This window comes from Anopheles maculipalpis, chromosome 2RL (assembly GCF_943734695.1).
Source record: "Anopheles maculipalpis chromosome 2RL, idAnoMacuDA_375_x, whole genome shotgun sequence".
NCBI lineage: Eukaryota > Metazoa > Arthropoda > Insecta > Diptera > Culicidae > Anopheles > Anopheles maculipalpis.
The window spans coordinates 60,702,771-60,722,696 of record NC_064871.1 but is presented as its reverse complement, the minus strand read 5'-3'; the positions used below and the strand labels follow the sequence as shown (position 1 = coordinate 60,722,696).

Genomic DNA, 19,926 nt, shown 5'->3' with positions numbered 1-19,926 from the left:
GATGTTGGCCTACGCATAAATTGCAAATTTTCTACTAACACTCAATTACCGTTCCTATCAAAAGTATTGAGAAACAATTATAATCGAAAGATATTCTGGAAAATAAATGTACAACAAACGCATGGTTAAGCTATCGGTAAGTGATGTCGTTTAAAAAATGAAACAAGCGTAAAAGGAGCAAGTTCACCTCCACCTACATATCATCAATCATTTCTGGGAACGCAATTTTCCGCAGCAGCAGCAGCAGCAACACAAGAAAATAGAGAAAGAAACAGCAACTTTCCTTCCTCGATGTGTCTGGATGTCGTTACACTAGGCTGCGATCTTCAGCCGGTGGTAAGTTAATCTCATATGATAGATGACGCATACGAGTAAACGGTTACCGCGTCCTCTTGATCGACCGGTACCGGTCGACATGCCTATAAAGGTCGGTCAATATGTGGGCTGGCCGGTGGCAGTCAATTACGTTATGTGTACCGTCAGCGCAACCTGACCGTACGCATAATGAATATAAATGAAAAATATCGACCAGCAAGCAAGGTGTAAGATTAAGTGGCAAGAACTTTGCGAGCTATTCAGGTTTACCTTTGATTGCTACCTTTGCACTAGCCTCAGCCGCTCCTAAACCACCCTTAGAAAAAGAATGGCGCGGCCCAAACAAACGAAAAATCTAATTAAATCAATTCTCACTCCCCCACCAGATTTTCTGTTACTGGAAAATACGAACTCAAGCAATCAAGAAGAAGGTCCTGGATTTACAAGCTCTGGGGGCAAGAGTCCGTACATGATTCTTTACCACATCACGATGGGGGGTGGTTGGCATGGGTTTTTCTCGCTACTGTAAGGTACGCTGCAAAAACAGTCGACACGGTCTGGCCTTCAGCATGAATGGTTTGGTAAATTAATTAGTAAAGTTGTTCCGTTCCCTTCAATTTCCTTCGGACCAGGGACAAACCGACTCCCAGCCTGTGTCGGTCACTGCCACTGCACAAAAGCACAACTCGCATGTTATTCTGGGTGGACGATAAAATATATCAACCCGTTTCATGCAGAGCTAAGCGGTTTTACTCCATTTTTACGATAATATTTTATTTCCTAAGTGCCTTCATATTGCAATGATTCTAAAATTAACAATTAATGTATGTATATGTTACCCGTGTATCGAGTTAACCCAGGTTCAAACTTTAAGCTGAATCCATGCAATGTAGGTGTTGGTAAATAGCATTACTTCGAAATATGTGTGAGAAAAAAAAAACGACTCCGTGTAGAAAAACGTCCAACACTTCTATAGACGCCTTAAGAATGTTTGAGTCTTTGAGTAAGTGCGCTACGAAATGTACCGTCTTCGGGGCAAATATTTCTATCTTATAATGCGATGAGGTTTCCGTTTTTTCCTATTCATTTGCAGCAGTTTCAAACAGCACGTAAGAATAGAGCAGAGCCTTTGCGCTAGAGCCCAGAACAGAGAACGTGTGCGAATAAAAGTTTTGCTTGTGTGGCGCAAAACGTCCATAAAATTTTATTCCCAACACCCATATTCCTCGCCACGGAACAGAGCCACAAAAAATAAAACAGATACGATGCTAGGGGTAGAGACAGCGCTATTGCAGCCATTGCAGACGTTGCTGCTTTTTCCGAAGAAGTCACAGCATCACCGTTACCGGTACGGAGACGGTTCGGTAATTGTCCTCTTCAACCGAAGCAACTTTAAATGCTAGCTAGCGCTATCCTGTTGCCGTGATTGGCTGCGAAAAAGTTTTCAAAAACCATCAAAACATGCACTTCCGGTTTATATGCTGGACATGTGCAAGAATTTTCTGCACACTGGTTGGTCGGCTGGATGGCCGCTTTACGACGCATGAATGTCTAACTAGGCGAGAATATTGCAATTGAAGAAGTTTAATGTTAATTGGTGCCATTTCTAAAACAGAACGAACCTTCTCTGCGCTGAAGATTGTTTGTGGTGAGAGACAGTGTGCTTTAGCGAATGTGATATTCCCGTAAAAGACGTTGGGAAATAAAGGCAACAATAATAATTGGTTTCTTGAGTGTGGATGCTGCATATAAGTTTTTTTTTTTTGTGCAAACGTTTCGTCATGATGTTTAATGTTAGGAATAACCTGTTAGGCCACCTATAACCAAACATCAATTAAGAGCACATGTCGTGCTGGAAAGTATGTTAGCGTCTTGTTTGAAATAAAGCTCAATGTCACCTAATGTGAGACTCCGATAAACCAAAACGTTCTATCAAAAATCCAGAGTCCAGAGTGATCCTACACAGTAGTCCGGTCGGTGTGTACTATGTTAATTAATTTCTCGTACCACCAGAAGATTATCGTCGAGCGACAAAATATGATCTAGCACAACTTTCTCGTTCGAACGCTCTTAAAATTGTTCAACGACAAAAAATGAACTGGAACCCTCTGCCTATCTTACAAATAAAAAAAAGGGAATAACCATTTTTCATCCACATGTGACCACAGCCTTCTGTGGGTCAAACCTTTGCGTTTTTACTTCTTGTTCTTCTTCTGTCCAATCGCCTGGAATATCGTTCGCACTTGTTGATGTTGAGCTTATTTGCGCAACATACATCCCCCTAAGACGAGTGCAAAATTTGCAATGAAATTCACAGCTTTTTGCTGCCGTTGTATTTCTTCTACTGGGCTTTGAATACATGAAAGAACTCACGTCTAGCAAAAGCTTCCCGTTGGCGATGTTTGTGTGTGTGTGTGTGCGTGTGTGTGTACTTTTCAGAATATTTTAGCTCAACGCTTAAAGACGAGCTTTACTGTACCTTTTTTGTGTACCCTCTATCACTTTCTCTCTCTCTCTCTCTCGCTCTCTCTCTCTCTTTCTCTCTTCAATTTTATAGTTGCTTGGGTACTGTGCATCACGCATAGGGTGTCGTCAGACGACACAGATGACGACTGCAGAAGTGTGAAAATGTAGCGTCCCATGAATATTATAGCCGTAAGCTCCGGGTGGTCTTCCATAATTCGCCTGCAAAGGAAAGCGTTGATTCCACAGGAACCCATGATCATACCCGTTGCGATACAGTGAACAGCACATCGCACAAGAGCTATGAACATCAGAGATGAAATAGAGAGATGCAAAGAGTGGCGACTACTTTACGACTATATTATTGTACGAAAATAAAGGCCTGGTTTGTGTATATCATCATCTCGCACAATTATTGAATGGAATACCATGAAAGGGAACAGTTGCTTTTGAATCACTTGGAATGGCTGAAACGAAGTAAGTTAGGCTGGAAACAATTGTTGATTCATGGAATTGTAGACTGCCGTGAAACTTTGGGTCCGAATTTCTACTTCGAAGCTTCCATCACTGTATATTAATTTTTAGTATTTGAAAAACAAATTATGAGCTTTCCCATTACTGAATATAATGTACACTAGGGACAACTGGATTTTAGATCAACTCAATTTTAGATTTACCATAGAGCTGCTGAACTTCTTCACTATCAGCACATAATGTAATCTCTATGAGTTTTTCTCATAGTACAACAATGCGGCATAATGAAATAACGTTTACTCCGTACCCTATGACGGAAAAACGATTGTGTCTGTACGTCTCATGCAGAGGCGTTTTCATGAAGGAATTTTTAATTTGACGAATACTGCAAGTGTACCTGCTGTACATCATATGCAGTCTATTATTAACTAAGGATGAAAAATAGAAAACAGGGAGTAGAATTTACTTTAGACATCCTAAGCAATTTCATACCAGCCATTCATTAGTTACATCGATCATACATTAAAACTTTTAGGGCGGCTCGGCAGAGAGGCACTAGCGGCACCGGTTTTCACACGGCAGGACTGGGGTTCAAATACCTTTTTTTCGTTTATTTATAGAGGCTTTGAGTCTTAGAGACTACATTCGCCTCTCTACTGTATAAAAAAGAGGTATAATCTAATATAAAACTGTTGCTGGTGTGGCTTGTCTATCAGTTAAAACTATTGCAATTATGGTTAGTAAAAAGTTTAAACTATTGCATTAATTTCTCTATATAAATGAATGATGCGTAAAAATCTAATAAGGCGGTTCTGATGAAGTTTGTCGGGTGATAGAATTGTCGAGTAATCGGTGTCAAGTTGGCAGGTGGCTCAGTGTGTCCTGTATCCATGGCAATCGGTGAGGATGTGGCAGACGGTGATGTCAACACCACAGAAGCTGCAGAGTGGAGGACTAGATTTTTCTAGAAGGTAGGAGTGCGTAAGACGGGTATGACCTATACGAAGGCGGGAAAGGAATCGTTGGATGTGGCTGGATTCGCTATCTTCCCATGAAGAGGTGTTGTGCTTGATGGGACGGAGTTTGTTGCTGAGGTCTACGTTGTGTCAAGTGGAGTTCCAGTGTTGGGAGATGATGGTGTTGGTGAAGCGGAAGGCATCACGGCGTGAAAGGGTGTTCTATGGTTCGTCAGGACAAAGCCGACTATCGTTGGTAAGTTGGTCGGCTTTCTCGTTTCTGTTGATTCCGGAATGACCCGAAATCCAACAGAAAACGGCTGTCGGGGATGCAGATACGTAGTCTAGGAGCTGGATGTGGGCAGCCAGAATTCTGGCACTGTCGCTGAAGATGACGTTTGGTCGGCCAGTCTGTAGTCCTACGTCGGCGGCTAGTTGAATTGCTATTGCTTCGGCGGAAAAGATGGAGGTGTGATTAGGAAGTTTGATGGCGCAGTTGTTCGTGGTGGAGTAGATCCCACAGCCGGCTGAGTCCAGATGAACGGAGCCGTCTGTAAAGATATGATGGAAATGTTTGTATTTAATCTGCATGAAGTGAGTAAAGGTACTATTGGCGATGTAGCTGCTCTCTCCGGGGAGCGTTTGCGTTCCCAGTCTATGGCAGGTGTATGGTGATACCAGAGACGAATTCCCCGGCGAGTGGATCGGATGATCGGTGGTAACTTGGTGAGTGTTGTAGTTCTGCGTTTGCACTGGCGATGAGTGCAGGTGCAGACTAGTCGGTTGGTAATGATGTGTTGCATAGGAAGGAGGGCGCTTTCGCAGAGAATGGAGTTAATCGGGCTGGTGACGAATGCACCAGTGGCATAGCGGATGGCTGTGTGGGTTCAAATACCTTTCGGACCGTTCTCCCATGCACAGTCCTAAATGCTGCCTATAACATCCTGTCCCGAATACTCTTCTGCAGACTTGAGCCCCTTGCTACAGATTTCGTCGGAAGCTACCAAGCTGTATTTGTTGGAGGCAAATCGACACCCGACCAAATCTTCACTCTACGGCAGAACCTCCAAAAATGCCGGGAGCACCAGATCCCTACGCACCACCTGTTCATTGACTTACAGGCGGCCTACGATACCATAGATCGAACGGAACTATCGATCACCATGCATCAGTACGGATTCCCTGGGAAGCTGGTAAGGCTGCTAAGGGCCTTTATGGGCGGGTGCAGTGCAAGGTGAGAGTTTCGAGCATGCTGTCGGAATCGTTCGAATCTCACCGGGGTTTGAGGCAAGGAGATGGAGTCTCCTGTTTGTTGTTCAAAATCGCTCTGGAGGGTGTCATGCGAAGCGCGGGCATCGACATCCGGGGCACGATTTTCACTTTCAGTATGCGAGGCGTACACCCGACTGAAACGCGAGGACAGTAGAATGGGATTGAGCATCAATGACGAAGTCAAAATACTTGTTTGCTGGAGGCTCTGCCCGTGATAGAGCCCGGCTCGGAAGCAGAGTATCAGTTTACGGCAACGATCTCAAGGTGTTAGAGGAGTTCTGTTACCTTGGTACGATCGTAACTTCGGACAACAACGTAAGCAGCGAAATCCGAAGGAACATTGTTCAGGGGAATCGTGCCTACTACGGACTCCACAAACTCCTGCGATCCAGAAAACTGCAACAACACACGAAATGTACGATTTACCGCACCCTGATACGTCCGGTAGTCCTCTACGGGTACGAGTCTTGGACTATGCTGACGGAGAACGCCATCGCACTCGCCATTTTCAAACGGCGCATGCTAAGGGCTATCTTCGGCGGTGTGTGCGAGCAGGGCGTGTGGCGAAGGAGAATGAACCACGAGCTAGCTGAGCTGTTTGGCGGTGCTGATATCCTGACGATAGTCAAAGCCGGATGGATACGTTGGCTGGGGCACGTGATGAGGATGCCGGACTCATGCCCCAACAAGAAGGTGCTCGTCAGCGACCCGTTCGGCATCTTTTTAATGGCCGACATAGCCTAGTAGGTCGTTTGAGCCAAGAAGCAGAAGAAGAAGAAGACATATTAAACCTTTCTTAAGTACTTATCAAAGCTTGCACAACCGGGTTTGAAATAGAGCGTATGACAAACAAGCTTTACACGAACATTTATGATATGACAAAACTTACCAAGTGCATAACAGTTTACTTTACAAATCAGTGGTAAACAACGTTTCGTTGTTTCTTGTGTTTCAATGAAACCACCGGCTCTAACCAACATCCATGAATTGCCATAGAAAAGAGTGCAAATGTTGTTGTGAGTTTTTTTTTTTCATTCAACACAAGAGCAACTCTATTCACGTACCACCCGTATTGTTACATGTGTTGTAACACACTTTTGTTCGCTCCGAAGCAACATTAATCACGTATCAAGTTAAGTTGCCCAAACAAATAAGATGAATGAAGACTGAAGATGTCGTCGACATCCATTATGTGTTCTTTTGCTTGCTTGTACTTCAATCATTCAATACTATAATGGACTCGCCATTCCATTTACACAAGGTTTTGGTTATACAGAAACAAACATAAATTGAATCGCTATAATAAAGCACATAAACTTCGTTCTTTAGAATAAAGACTAAAAGAGCATAATTGTAACGATTTATTTAATTTAAACATGAGGAATAGCTATTTCAATTACCAAAAATACTTTTGAAATAACGTACTCACGCCCTATAATGCACTCCAACGAATTGTGATAATCCTTTTTTAATCCTATTATCACTGATGTGTGGATTACATTTTATGCTTTCATTTATTTGTGCACATATACATTTTTAAACTGAATTTAATCTCACAAATAATTGTTCAACGCTATAAATACTAATTCGCTCACAAATATCGGGTTTGAATATTGCCGGTGACTTTACCAAGCGATTTCATGATGTTGTCATTAAAGCAATTAGTCAGAAGCTTGTTTGTTCATGCTGAACTTGGTTTCCCTCGGACGACCTCACAAGTTGCTAATTAATAACAAGGATTAATTGACCCTAAACATCAGGAAACATTATCAAAGATAGAGGAAATATACGTATTTAAATATGAAATAGTAAATAAACTATTACAACCAGCGCGAATGGTCCTTGGTCATGCGAAGATCGACCTCAAATTTCACCCTAATGTTATTTTGATGCCAAAACATAGCATCAGATTGAATTAATTTTTTTCTTCAGTCCTACAGTTATTAAAGAACAGATCGCTCATCTTTTTTCGGCAGCCATTTCTACTTCGAAAATCCAGTTAAAACACCCTCGGAGTTTATGTTAATTGCGGGCCATCATAGGCGTGTTGAAATTGCGGTAAACGCTGCTTCTCGCAAGCAGCAGCTCCTACTCCATAACAGCCCCAAATGGCAAATGCTTCCAGTTTGTGCACGCTTGTGCACTTTGTGTCCGGTAAAATGGGAACGAAAACCCCGTTCCCACTAGATATTGTTATTCTTTGTGAAAAGTTTGTTTTGCCGAAGAAAACACAAGCGTATCTTGTGCCTTTTGGTTGCTATTTGGATCCTAACTTCGTTGCTATTTGAACCCAACTGCAGCAATAGAAAAAAAAAGCGTCCAAAAAACATACATAAGGTTCATACAAGTTCATCACGATTCAAATGTTTGGCTTGATATAATTTGTATTAATGATGGTAGTGGCTTTCGGCAACCGAAATCAAACCCTATGAATGTTTCATGGACTTTAACAAAATCGGTATTGTTTTTATCCGTTTGGTGTAGCATATTTTGTTTATGTTTTGATTTCGGTATTTTCATTCAACTGGAACATTATAAGGGCCAGTGAAATTATCGCATTTTAATGATCCGGAACAGGAAATCTTTTTGGCAGTGTTCGCGAAATCGACGTTTCACAGTAATTTTTTTGATCCATTATATAAAACATTTCCGAAAGGAATTGGCCACGGTTTTTAATTTTTTAAATTTTATATAACGAAATAACCTTAAACCATGCTTAATATCCAGAAAGCTTTGCTTTAAATACACATCTAAGCCGATTTTATGAATTGTCATATAAAAACTTGTATAGTAAAAAATATTTTATGATCTGTCTGCCAACGGCTTCATTACTACTTTACTTTTACTTGTAATCTCATTCATAACTTTAAACCAGCCACCCGTGTGCTCTAGATGAAAGGTTAGAATAACTGACTACGGGATGCCGAAAGCCGTCTTAAATAAAGAGATCTTTGGAAACGTTTTTATCTGACCTTCGTAATGATGGCCCCCTGCTCCGATTTCATGGCCCGTAAATTATACAGATTGGAGTCAGAGATGTTGTTATTTTCAGTGATACACCTCGAGTTTTGCCAGTTGCAGAAGATGGACAGCACAGAGTTGAACAGGACCTTCGTTAAAATTTACATAAAACGTTCCAGTGCCCATTTGCATAACGCTATTGGAAATCACAACTCCCCGGCGTCGCACGTTGGCAACTACCTATTTCAAACCTTTGCACTATGTTCGTAGTAATGGCGCAGTATTCCTGCCTTACACTTTAGTGGGCGATTTGGGAACCATTTAATGCAAAAAACCCGGTGCCACCCGTGAGCACGGGTGATGCTCGAGGAACCTTTCAAAAAGGGAAACAGTGAAACAGTTATTTCGTTTACTTTTATTTACAAAATAGAAATATCGTCGCTGAGGAAAAACTGAAAACAGTTAAAACAATCGCCCATGTTGGTCACGTATCGAAAGATAAATACAATAGAATAAATATAACTCATTGCAAGCACAAAGTATGTTGAGGTAGTAGAAAGTATTTAAATGTTACGAAAAGTTATGGGAAAGTATAACCCTTTTTTTTTGCACATTTTTGAAGTATTGTAATTGTAATTTGTGTGTTTTGTGCATTCGAAATTATAAACCAATTTTCGCAAACCAAAAGCCTTTCTTATCATGAGCAAGACCAAATGAATGTATAGCATATTGTAGCGTATGTTGAAGCACGTTCTCCGCATCAGCACTATTTGAAGGACAATCTATTTGGGGGTGATTAATTATTGTTTCCTTCATTATGCCCCATTAGCCTTAACGCACGTAATTACAACCTTCGCTATCACGTCGAAATGTTGTACATCTTGATACATAAGAGGTAGTTTCTTTGAGATGTAAGCACATAAATCATTCGTAACTACAAATTTAATGAGATTTCACTTTTTGCATGAAATAGTATGCTTTTTTTGCTGTACCTCCGATAGTGTAACAATTTAGGTTAGCAAAGTTTATATATTTTTTTTTGGAAATAAACAGCAAAATGTGTAGGAATACACGATAAATTTGTTTCAATATTCACAATAATTAGTGCATAACTCTTCAAACTTCGAACGGGATTGATAACTTGACACAGTACTTCAATTAAACATTATTTTCCATTCCAAATATTATTTTCCAAATTCAATTGAAATACATTACAATTAATTAGAAATACCTCGTTCTACATCAAACCCACTTGATATGATATTAAAGTCGATCAGATCATCGTTATTATGAAAGAAGTTTAATTTGTAGACAGTAAAAAAAAATCATCATTCGAACGACCTCAGACAGCTCAACAACGCGTGTGTAGCGTGTTGGTTCTCATGAATTAGGCAGACATTGCTTTCACTCCTAGTGATGAAAGTGTGTTTTCTTTGCCTTACGTGCCCGAAGTCAACATTTCGTGGCATGATGAGGAGATTTTTAGATGGATATCCTGCATTCGAGAACGTGATATATGTTTGCTATGTACGTAGAAAGTGTAGACGGTTCGGCAAAACTCGAATCTTCAAAAGGAGTAAATTATCGGAATTCATTTCAGACTCGTTTCCGAGTCCATCAAACACATCCAAATCAAATTCGGAAGGTTTGTTATCTTGTCTTGTTTATTAATTTTTCTCGTGCCAGCGTGGTCTAATTTGTCAGGACTAGCTAACACGTTTTCCACATTTAGCATTAATGCATTTATATTTTCCTAATAATATCCTGGAATGTCGAGCTATCTTACTTTGTACATCATACTCTACAAGAGTTTGTACTGATAGCTACAGATACAAACAAAGGTATTTAAGGTTTCGCTTTGATTTCCATAAAATAGGTCACTAAAATAAAGATTAGGACAATTAATAAAAATCATTATAAAGGATAGATAGCAACTCCTTTTTATATTACACTCCAATGTTTGCCGTTTTCGGGCCGCCTTGACGAACGGTTGACTCGGAGAAGGAATTAACGTCCTCTAAGGTCATGCCGACCATCGAAATGGCTTACTAGACTTGCCGATACCACGTAGCTGAATAGTCAGTCCTCACTACGGGGGGGGGCGGTTCAGATGGGATTTGAAGCCCGGTCCTGCCGTTTGTAGACCGGCGCCGTTGTCGCCTATACCACCGGGTCGCCCCAGTTGCGATTTATTTATTGATATATTTATATTTATTAAATTCAAATTGTCTGCCTCTCCGGGCTACACAATCTATATGCTTAACCTAGGGAAGGGGGGGGGGGGGGGGGGAAATTATGGTAAGAAGTCATTAGAGGTAAAGGATTTTTATGAAGTAAAGGTAGTGGACTCTAGAAAGCGAGTTCGGAAGTGGGAAATAGGAAAGTTGAAGTCTAACAGCTCGTGATCTCTTTTGAAAAAAATGCAACTTCTTAACCAAGGATCATTCTGGTCAAAAACCGAACGGCGGGAAGGGATAAATATGGGTGGTCTATCACGAAGTCGACGAGAAGGGACGTACAGGGGTATACAAGATCGAAAAGAAGGAACGTCGAGTTCAGAGGAAAGGATACATGCGATGAAGTAGGACTGCGCGTGCGAATGGCGGGATCTAATATCTAATAAACCCAACATACGGCAGCGGAGAGAATATGAGGGCACAGGAACGGTGTAGCCGTGTAGAATTCTACGGACAGCGTGGCGCGTAAACTTCCTCTGAACCCTCTCTATTCTCTGCATAGCGGTTTCTTCGGCTGGGATCCACACTACGCTTGCATAATTCAGAACGGAGCGACCCAGCAACAGTACAGTGCCTTTAAACGAAAAGAATCTCTGATCTCAGAAGCCATGTGGAAAATTAGGCCTAGTGCTCTATTAGCTTTATTCACTACATGGTTAATGTGTTCATCGAACGAGAGTCCCTCATCCAACCAGACCAAAAAAGATCTTTCACGGTGAATACTCCACTTATTTGGGTGCCGCATAAGGAGTAGTCCCATAACAGCCGACCAACAGAAGAAAGCAAATCAGCAAAAAGAAGGTGTCCATCAGTTGGAAGAATGTTGATGCAGTCATTGATGAATAGGGTAAAAAGGATAGGGCTAAGTGCACTTCCCTGAGGAATGCCAGACAAGCCCACAAATGACGATGAAAACGAGTGTTCCAATCTGACTGAATAAGATCGATTCGAAAGAAAGGACCTGATCCAGGACAAGATTGGTCCTCCAAACCCAAGTTTCTCCAATTTTGTAAGCAGTAGGTCATGTGGCAAACTATCAAAAGCTGCTTTGAAGTCAGTATACAGGATTTTCACCGGCTTTATTGATACAACCAGTGCGTTATAGAAACGTTCGAGCATACTATTGACTCGTTCGGCACGCTATTGACGTCTTCGGATGATTGTATTGATTTAATCGGCAGTGCTATTGACAACCCTTGGGTGGCACATTTTTCTCCTAGTTAAGGCACCGTCGTGGAAACTCTATTAAAATACCTCGGGTACTAGGAGCTATTCCTAGAGAGCACATAGAATTCTGGTACTTGAGAAATTCCATCTGAGATCAGATTCCGATCCTAGTTACCAATAGTCTATTTAATCCTAACCTCAAATGGCTAGCTATCTTCTTCTACTTTGATCCTTAATCCTTATAAAGTTTTTAATGTTATCTGTCACCTCTGTCTAGATAGTCAGTCCTCCTGACATTCCTTCACGGAATTCTCCAAACTAGTTTTTATTTATTTATAATTGATTATGACGGTACAGTGCCGTATTGTCAACACCGCTTGTGTGGAATAAATTTTATGATCTTATTGGTAAGGCATTTCCTTCTTATTCTTTGCCTTATCGCAGGCATACTCGGTTGTGGATGGGTAGTTCATGGTTGATGTCCAGTCCTATTTTGGCTGTTGCATGTTGGTTGTTTAGTTGGGTGTGGTTGTGGTTGGTCCTGTACTATTGTTGTGGCTATTGTGAAGGCTGGTTGATTGTCGACTTTTTTCCTTTCGGGACTGTAACAAAACAAACAAATGTTGGGTCAGCACACACATTCATTTGCCTGCGTGCAGTGTTCTCCAGTGCAGTCCAGCAACTACATTCCAAGCTCAATCTAGTCAGCGTTCAATCTAAGGATGATCGGCAAGCTCTATCCAGTAGCAGCGAAAGCGACTTCACTACTCTCGAGACTGAATCCGCCAAACACCCCGAACCCGACGCCAACGTTGTCAAACTCAATGTGCCAAAACTGGACTGGAGTGGAGAACACTGTACTTTGAACAACGCCTGCCTCCCTTTTACGGCAGTGTTGGAACCGCCCTCGAGTGCTGTTGCCCAGTCATCGGATCACCCGTTGCACTAAAAAAAATACACTTAAGTCATAGACAACACAACATTTAACAAAAAAAGGAATGGTGGAATACAGATAAGGATTGAAAGGATACTAGGGATGTAGAATAGGACATGGGATGTAGGACAAGACCGATGTCTCTGACGAATCGGTAAATGATCCTCATGTAGGGGAGGTTACTGGTGGCCCAAACTTCTCTAATTTCTGTACCCGGTCGTCTGCCGATATTCTCGACTGCGCTCAACAAGAAGGGTCTTGCGGTTTCAAACTCCACACAGGACCACAGATGGTGATCCACATCGTGGAATCCGTCACCGCAGCCACACACTTTTGTCTGAGCCAGAGTTATACACTGCAGATGAGCATTCAACGAGTCAGGAAAAGTTGCTGTGAGAAACAAAGGGGCCGAGATTGGTCGGTCGTAAAAAGCGCCTTCTTGAACGCCTGTTTTGGCCAGTGAGTCTGCCTTCTCATTGCCGGGAATTCCACTATGAGAAGGAACATAGAGATCCTAAACGCCTTATCGAATATTGAGCCAAGCAGTTCAATGATTTTTATGGTGAGGAAATCCTGACTCTTAACAGCACTCGGAGATCTCAGAGCTTCAATAGCACTAAGGCTATCAGTGAAGATGAAGTACTGGTCCGAAGGCATCGCTGCTATCATCAATAGTGCGTAAAATATTGCTGCTAGCTCTGCGGTGTAAACACTACATGGCTGCCTCAATTTGAAAAAAGCTTCGGTGGACTCGCTAAAAACACCGAAGTGAGTGCCCTCGTTAGAGAATGCTCCATTAGTGTAGTACTGGCTTATTTGATCTAAATGATCATACTTGTTCATGAAAATGCCCGGAACTACCCTCGGGCGACAAACTAGTTTTTAGATAATATTGTAAATTTCAATCATAAGTTCATGTCAATTCCTAACAAATTTTGCTAAAATGCTTTAGCATTGTGATTTCAAAAATGTATCCTCACAGTAGTCTGTACCGTAGTAGTTCCGTTTGTTTTATGCTTTAACGTCATAATTATGATACTAGATAAATCATATCATAGCACAACTCAAAAGTCATCCTTTGTTAGCGAACTCTCTGACAGGGATTTCGAGGAAGACTTCGGAAGTCAAGCATATACCTTGGTACTGTGGAAACTTTTTCCCTTCCCAATGACGAAGGCATTTCTTAGCGAGACATTTTTCACTCCTTGTGTGGTTAAGGTTAAGCAAGCAGCGCGATAATAAAAATAAAACATCTTACTTGCGGAACGAAGCTGAGATGAAACAAAACGAATAAATTGATATTGTCAACCGGGTTCGGTACACATTTCTCATTATGCATCACGGGCGAAGTTTGTAATAACACAACGCAAATGTTTTCCTGAAAGGATTTTTTCTCTGCATGAATGAACAAGTCGTTATGCAATGTGCTTTCCACTTCATTGCTTGCGATATCATTCTTGGGTTGCTTCGGTTTTCCTGTTGAGAAAGAGGCACACAGTTCGCCTTATAACTTTGGTACGCTTGTTTGACACAACACAGCTGAGCGTATTTCTCCAGCTTGTTACTTTTTCGACTTAAACATTTCCAGCAAACAGTGTATTCTGCACAGCAGTCAAACAAATTTTCTATTTGAAAATGATCAGACTTTTCCTAGCTATAGGAAACACCGGCCGAAGATAAAAGAATTTAACGAAAGATATATAGAAATATATTTATAAATATACATTTAAAAACCTTTGAAAATCTACTGTATCTAGGCAGCTTGCTACCAGCTACAGAGGCATCACATCATTGTGCGCGAGTGTCAAAGTAATAGAAATAACCGTCGATGAATGTATCCTTAAAGCGTCTCTAGGCTACTTGAAGAAGAAACAGCACGGTTTCATGCCTAAACGTTCCACCTCTACAAATTTAGTACAATTTGTCACTGAGTGTGTGAACCGCATGGATCAGGGTTTTCAAGTCGATTGCATATACACCGATCTGAAGGCCGCCTTCGATAGCATATCGCACGATATACTAATGAATAAACTCCAAAGGCTGGGCCTCTCAGAATCAATCCTAGCTTGGCTGAACTCCTACCTTCGTAACCGAACGTATCGTGTGAAATTTCGGAATCACACCTCTCGTGCTTTCATAAGCACCTCCATAAGTTCCTCAGGGCAGCAATCTCGGTCCATTGCTGTTTATTTTATAGATAAACGACGTATGCTCTCTTCTACCTGACAACTGCTATTTGCTATACGTTGACGATGTCAAGCTGTTTATGCCCGTAAAATCGACCAAAGATTGTTCTAATCTACAGCAAGCTGTCTCGGTGTTCAACAACTAGTGCGTCCTCAACTGTTTGTCTCTATGTACCGAAAAGTGTTTCGTTTTGTCATTTACGCGTGCGAAATCAATGTTTAATTATGATTGTTATATAAACGGCGTATGCGTTTCAAGAACTGCACAAATGTGCGACCTAGGTGTTTTACTTGACCAAAAATTGTCCCTCGGACTTCACTACGACAACGTTATCAACCGCGCCAACTCTAAGATTAATATTCATACTGACTCGTGACTTTGACGACTCCTGGTGTTTAAAAGCTCTATATTGCTCGCTGGTTAGATCGCTCCTGGAATACTGTTCGCCTGTGTGCTGTCCATACACTAACGAATGGATAAACGGATTTGAGGCTGTCCAAAGAAAGTTCACACGTTTCGCGATTCGTAAGTTAGGATGGGCTGATAGTTCCTCCCTCCCATCATACACTGAGCGATGTCAACTGTTAGGCCTCGAGTCTCTGGAACATCGGCGGTATTTGCATCAAGCCACATTCATAGCAGGACTTCTTTTAGGAACTATCGACGATCCCTATTTATTAGGAGAAGTTAGATTTAATGTCCCCAGACTATCCGTCAGACATCACCTAATGTTACTTGTTACGCGCTCGCGAACGGAGTATGGAGATAATGCTCCCCTAAAATCCATGATACGCCGATTCAATACGCGTTCGCACATGTTTGACTTTAATATGCCTCTTTCCACGTTTAAAAATCTGTTACGCATCCGTCTTACTACGAACTAAATATCTGTACATATGTTTTAATTTACAAGTCTTGTAAAACTGCTTCGTTAAGCCGTAAACGGCTTCGTCCTTCTGCTTCGTTAAGCCGTAAACGGCGAACGATCAATAAACAATAATAATACTAATAATAATAATCTACCACGAGGCAGTCAGAGGACCGAAATTTTGTGCAAACTGATATCCGCACACGTGATCATGTCTTGGCTGTTAGCTGTTCACGCAAGCACATCAGAAAAATCAAACTGTTTTCAACGTACACAATTTCTAACGATTGGTTTTTCCCATTTGCTAAACTTCCGTTACAAACACACGATGGATGATACATAACTTAACAGTGAATTCTGACACAGTTTCAAAATTGCTGCCGAGCTTTCCAATCAAGTTTTTAAATGCATTAAGTTAACTCCGTTCAGCGATTGCACCCAATAACGTTATTGCTCCGTTATTCGCGCTACTGTCAAAAATCAAAATCTTTCAAGACAAAAAGAGCAGCGAAACGGATTTCCAATCAGAATAAAAGCTTTTCTCGGCTCGGAACCATGCAAAGAAGAAAAACTAAAAACCACTAAAACACGACCAGGTTAATTGGTTAGTTTCCTTGCAAGCGATGAAAAATTGCCAACGCCTGTTGACTGCCCCTCCAGCACTGGGAAGAGGATGAGCCTTCGAAAGAACAGCTTTTGACAACAACATTGAGGAACCGCTTGTTGGCAGCCTTCAAGTGTTGATTGGGCCGTGGTGCGCTGGTACACACCAAACAAAACAAAAAAAGTATACAAAATGGCAATCAGTTTGAAGGCTTCATCGATTAGAAGACGAAAGAAAAAAAAAAAGATTGTCCATAAAGAAAAAAAGGACCGTAACTTGGCGCAATTTTGTACCACAAGCTTTACGCCTCGCATCAACAAAACCACCGTATGTGTGTGCTGTCTGTTTTCAAACTAACTGAGACCGTGTCCGCCACCAGCATTGGGGGAACTAACAAGATCACAAAAGCTTGTAGTACGAGGATGTTTGTGTTTTTTGCTCCTACTCACAGGAAGTATGCAAGACAAAGGACGATGAAAAGTAGAAATTCATTCAACCAAAAAACGTCCCGAAAAACCTTATGTGTGTGGGGTAGGGGTTGTTGCTAGTCTTTTCTACAAGGAAAGTAGAACAACGAATAGCATGAATCGGGATCACAGCAGCCGGTTCAAGTACTTTTCCGATGTGTTGTGTTGTCGAAAATGAAAGAAAAGCAATAGTTAAATATATATCGCGTCCAAAACATTATCTAAATTAATTTAGCGTTTTAAGAGCTATGATCTTTTTTTTTTTTGTTCTTCAAACTCAACTTCAAATAGCACTTAGCGAAGAATTGCAACACTAACAGCACACATTTATCTCTCACTATTTGCAGGGTACACGATTGTGGTTTCGCGACGATTACAAAACGATGCGAGTGAATTGATTAAGTATCTTCCGCAATTCAAAATTTACCTATTAAACCGTTGCAAATAACATGTTTCCCGCCGTGCCAATGACGGTAACGCGTTCCGCTGCGTTTCTTGATCGTGCAAAGCGCAAGAAGATGCTTTACTTGTTCTGAACACTTGAAGAAGCAAACGACTCACGCGGACTCAATCATCGCTTCAATCTGCGGCGACTGTGGCGTGAATGTGGCACATTTCTGGCGACCGTCATGATGTATCAATGCTGTTTAATTGTTCTAATGATAGCACACTGTGTATCATCAACGGGTCAACCAAGGCAAGAATATCAACTCACCCACCCTTCTGCATACACCGATGACACTCGAAATACCAGCCAGATTGAACAGCACACCAGCAGTACCGGTAGGATAGAGAGCAATTTCGCTGTCAGTGACTCTGAAGTTGAACCGTTGAACGAGCAGGATGTCTACGATGAGAATGATACATCAGAAAATGACGAAAGCGACACCGGCAACGATCGGCCGGTGACAGCGGAAGAAAGCAGGTACGATGTGGATGACAACAGAAATGGCATTATTCACGACGGCCCGGTACGGATAATGTCCCCATCGAACGGTGCCAAGCTTGCGTCTACATCCGTACACGACAATGTTCAAACGGAATTGAATAACCTGGAAGCTGTTGAGGATACATTTGAATCAGACGGTTCGAAGCGTTTTCTGCAGCACCATTTTCAAAGCCCAAGGGAACCCCGGAAGCAACTGCAGCGCACAGAAGGTAACGTAATGTTCGTTTTAAATTTTCACAATTATTACCACACATACTGCTTCGTCGCTCCCAGAACGCTCCCCTAATGGTTGGCTTACGGGCTGAATTATTATTTTGAAATGAGTTCGAGCAGTTATCGAAAGAACTAGGTCATTTTACACGGTACACGGTAGGATTGCTACGAAGGCTGAAACTACGAAGAAACCTGTGCTGGTAAAATGGCCCGGGGTCATTCCATGACGATAAGTTTCGCTTTAAAAGCAGCAAATGTTCTGTAAAATCATTGTTGTTTAGAATTTATATGTTTAAAAATTGAATTTCTTATAGTATACACAACCGTGGTATAAATAGCTGTAACAATTCCAATCTTCATCAAACTTGAACAAGACTAAACAAAAATATGTTGAGGAAGATGTTTGTACCTCAAACTTCAGTAAATATGTCTCTTTGTATTGATTAACTCCCTTAGCTTACCGGGCGTTAGAATGAATTTGAGTGTATCGACTTGATGCGCTATCCTTAACGATGAGCTGTCTTGATTGTATTGAAGTATTAGCCTTCAGGCTGGTGTCATTGCTCGGTGGCATACGATTTTATCGTACGATCAGATTGGTAGGAGTGTCATTGCTCGGCAGATTAGTCGTACGACCATTTTCGGTTTGACGTTTAAATGTAAACAAACGAGGAAGGAAAGTGTTCTTTATACAAGTATTTTCCTGCCAGAGCAGTTCCAAGGATATGGTTGCAAAACTGATAATTATGCCTCGTATCTGCAGTCCTGTTAGCGATCACTACATTTTGGTGGATCGGGCGAAAAACCGTACTACACGTATACTAAACTTGCGGTATGATTAGGCTGTTTGGCTCAACATAAGAAACCGCTTGCCATTACAGTTGTACCGGTTTAATAATGCTGTAGCTGATTTTTATGCAAAAATATCCTTGTTTACAAATCATCTGTTTACATTTCAATTGGTCAATTCCACATAAACTCGTTTCTAGAAGCGTGTTCAATTTGTTGCAAGCCACCGTGCAACTAAATCTTTTTTTTATTTGGTTGCACGACCAAAATTGACATTCAACCTCATCTGTCAAATCCCATACATTTCGCTTGCAACTAGTGGGATGCCACCGAGCAATGACACCTGCCTCACCAAGAAATTTGTATGAGATAACTGTTAATGTACAGAGGTCACAGCCGTTTATTGTGTGGATAAAATGAGCTTTACGTTGCAATTTTTCTAATATCTCGATAACGACCTGCATTTTGACTTCAGAAATCATTACCTACAATTTCCTTGACGTCAGCCGGGATCTAACATTAAAGTTAGATTTCAAAGCCGTTTTAAACAATTGTTTTAAATTTAAATTAATTTATTTGTATGGATGCAGAGAAACTACCCTTGCTTACACTGTAACAAGCATCGCGCAAATTACGGAATAATATTATAAGCATTGTATGAGCATTATCGGCCTAAATTGCAGCAAAAGACAATTATATGGTTTGGCTTCACTATCTTTATCTGGTTCGCTTATTTTAAGCTACATAAACTAATTTTAAATGAAAAAAGAATGAAAAAGAATTTTATAAAATAGGTCATACATTTCTTTTCACAAGTCTTTTTGATTTTTTAAAACACATGAATGTTAAAGAATTTCAAATGCTCTTTCCGGCTCAAATTCCCCAAAAGGTTCCTTCTTCCTTGCCGGAGACGAAACCTCTTCGAATACAGCATATATATTCACCTTTTTGCTTCTTTACTTTTACCAAAACAACGACCCTCGAGTTCAATTCAATTTCTTATTGGACGCGCTTACACATACAATTTTTCTGTAAAAACTACCGAAATAGCTCGTTCAGCAATTCCAAAT

General features: G+C 41.1%; 2 protein-coding genes across 2 annotated transcripts in view; both read left to right on the top strand.

The window, feature by feature from the left end:
* LOC126558181 (uncharacterized) overlaps positions 1–19,926 on the top strand; it is a 407,024-nt gene that overhangs the window by 153,875 nt on the left and 233,223 nt on the right. The gene's annotated exons all lie outside the window — the stretch shown is intronic.
* Positions 17,520–19,926, top strand: part of LOC126557431 (uncharacterized) — a 40,027-nt gene continuing 37,620 nt past the window's right edge. Inside the window, exon 1 of the mRNA XM_050213206.1 lies at positions 17,520–18,063. Coding sequence (XP_050069163.1) covers positions 17,535–18,063 — 529 coding nt within the window. The 5' untranslated portion in view covers positions 17,520–17,534. The remainder of the gene's footprint in view (positions 18,064–19,926) is intronic.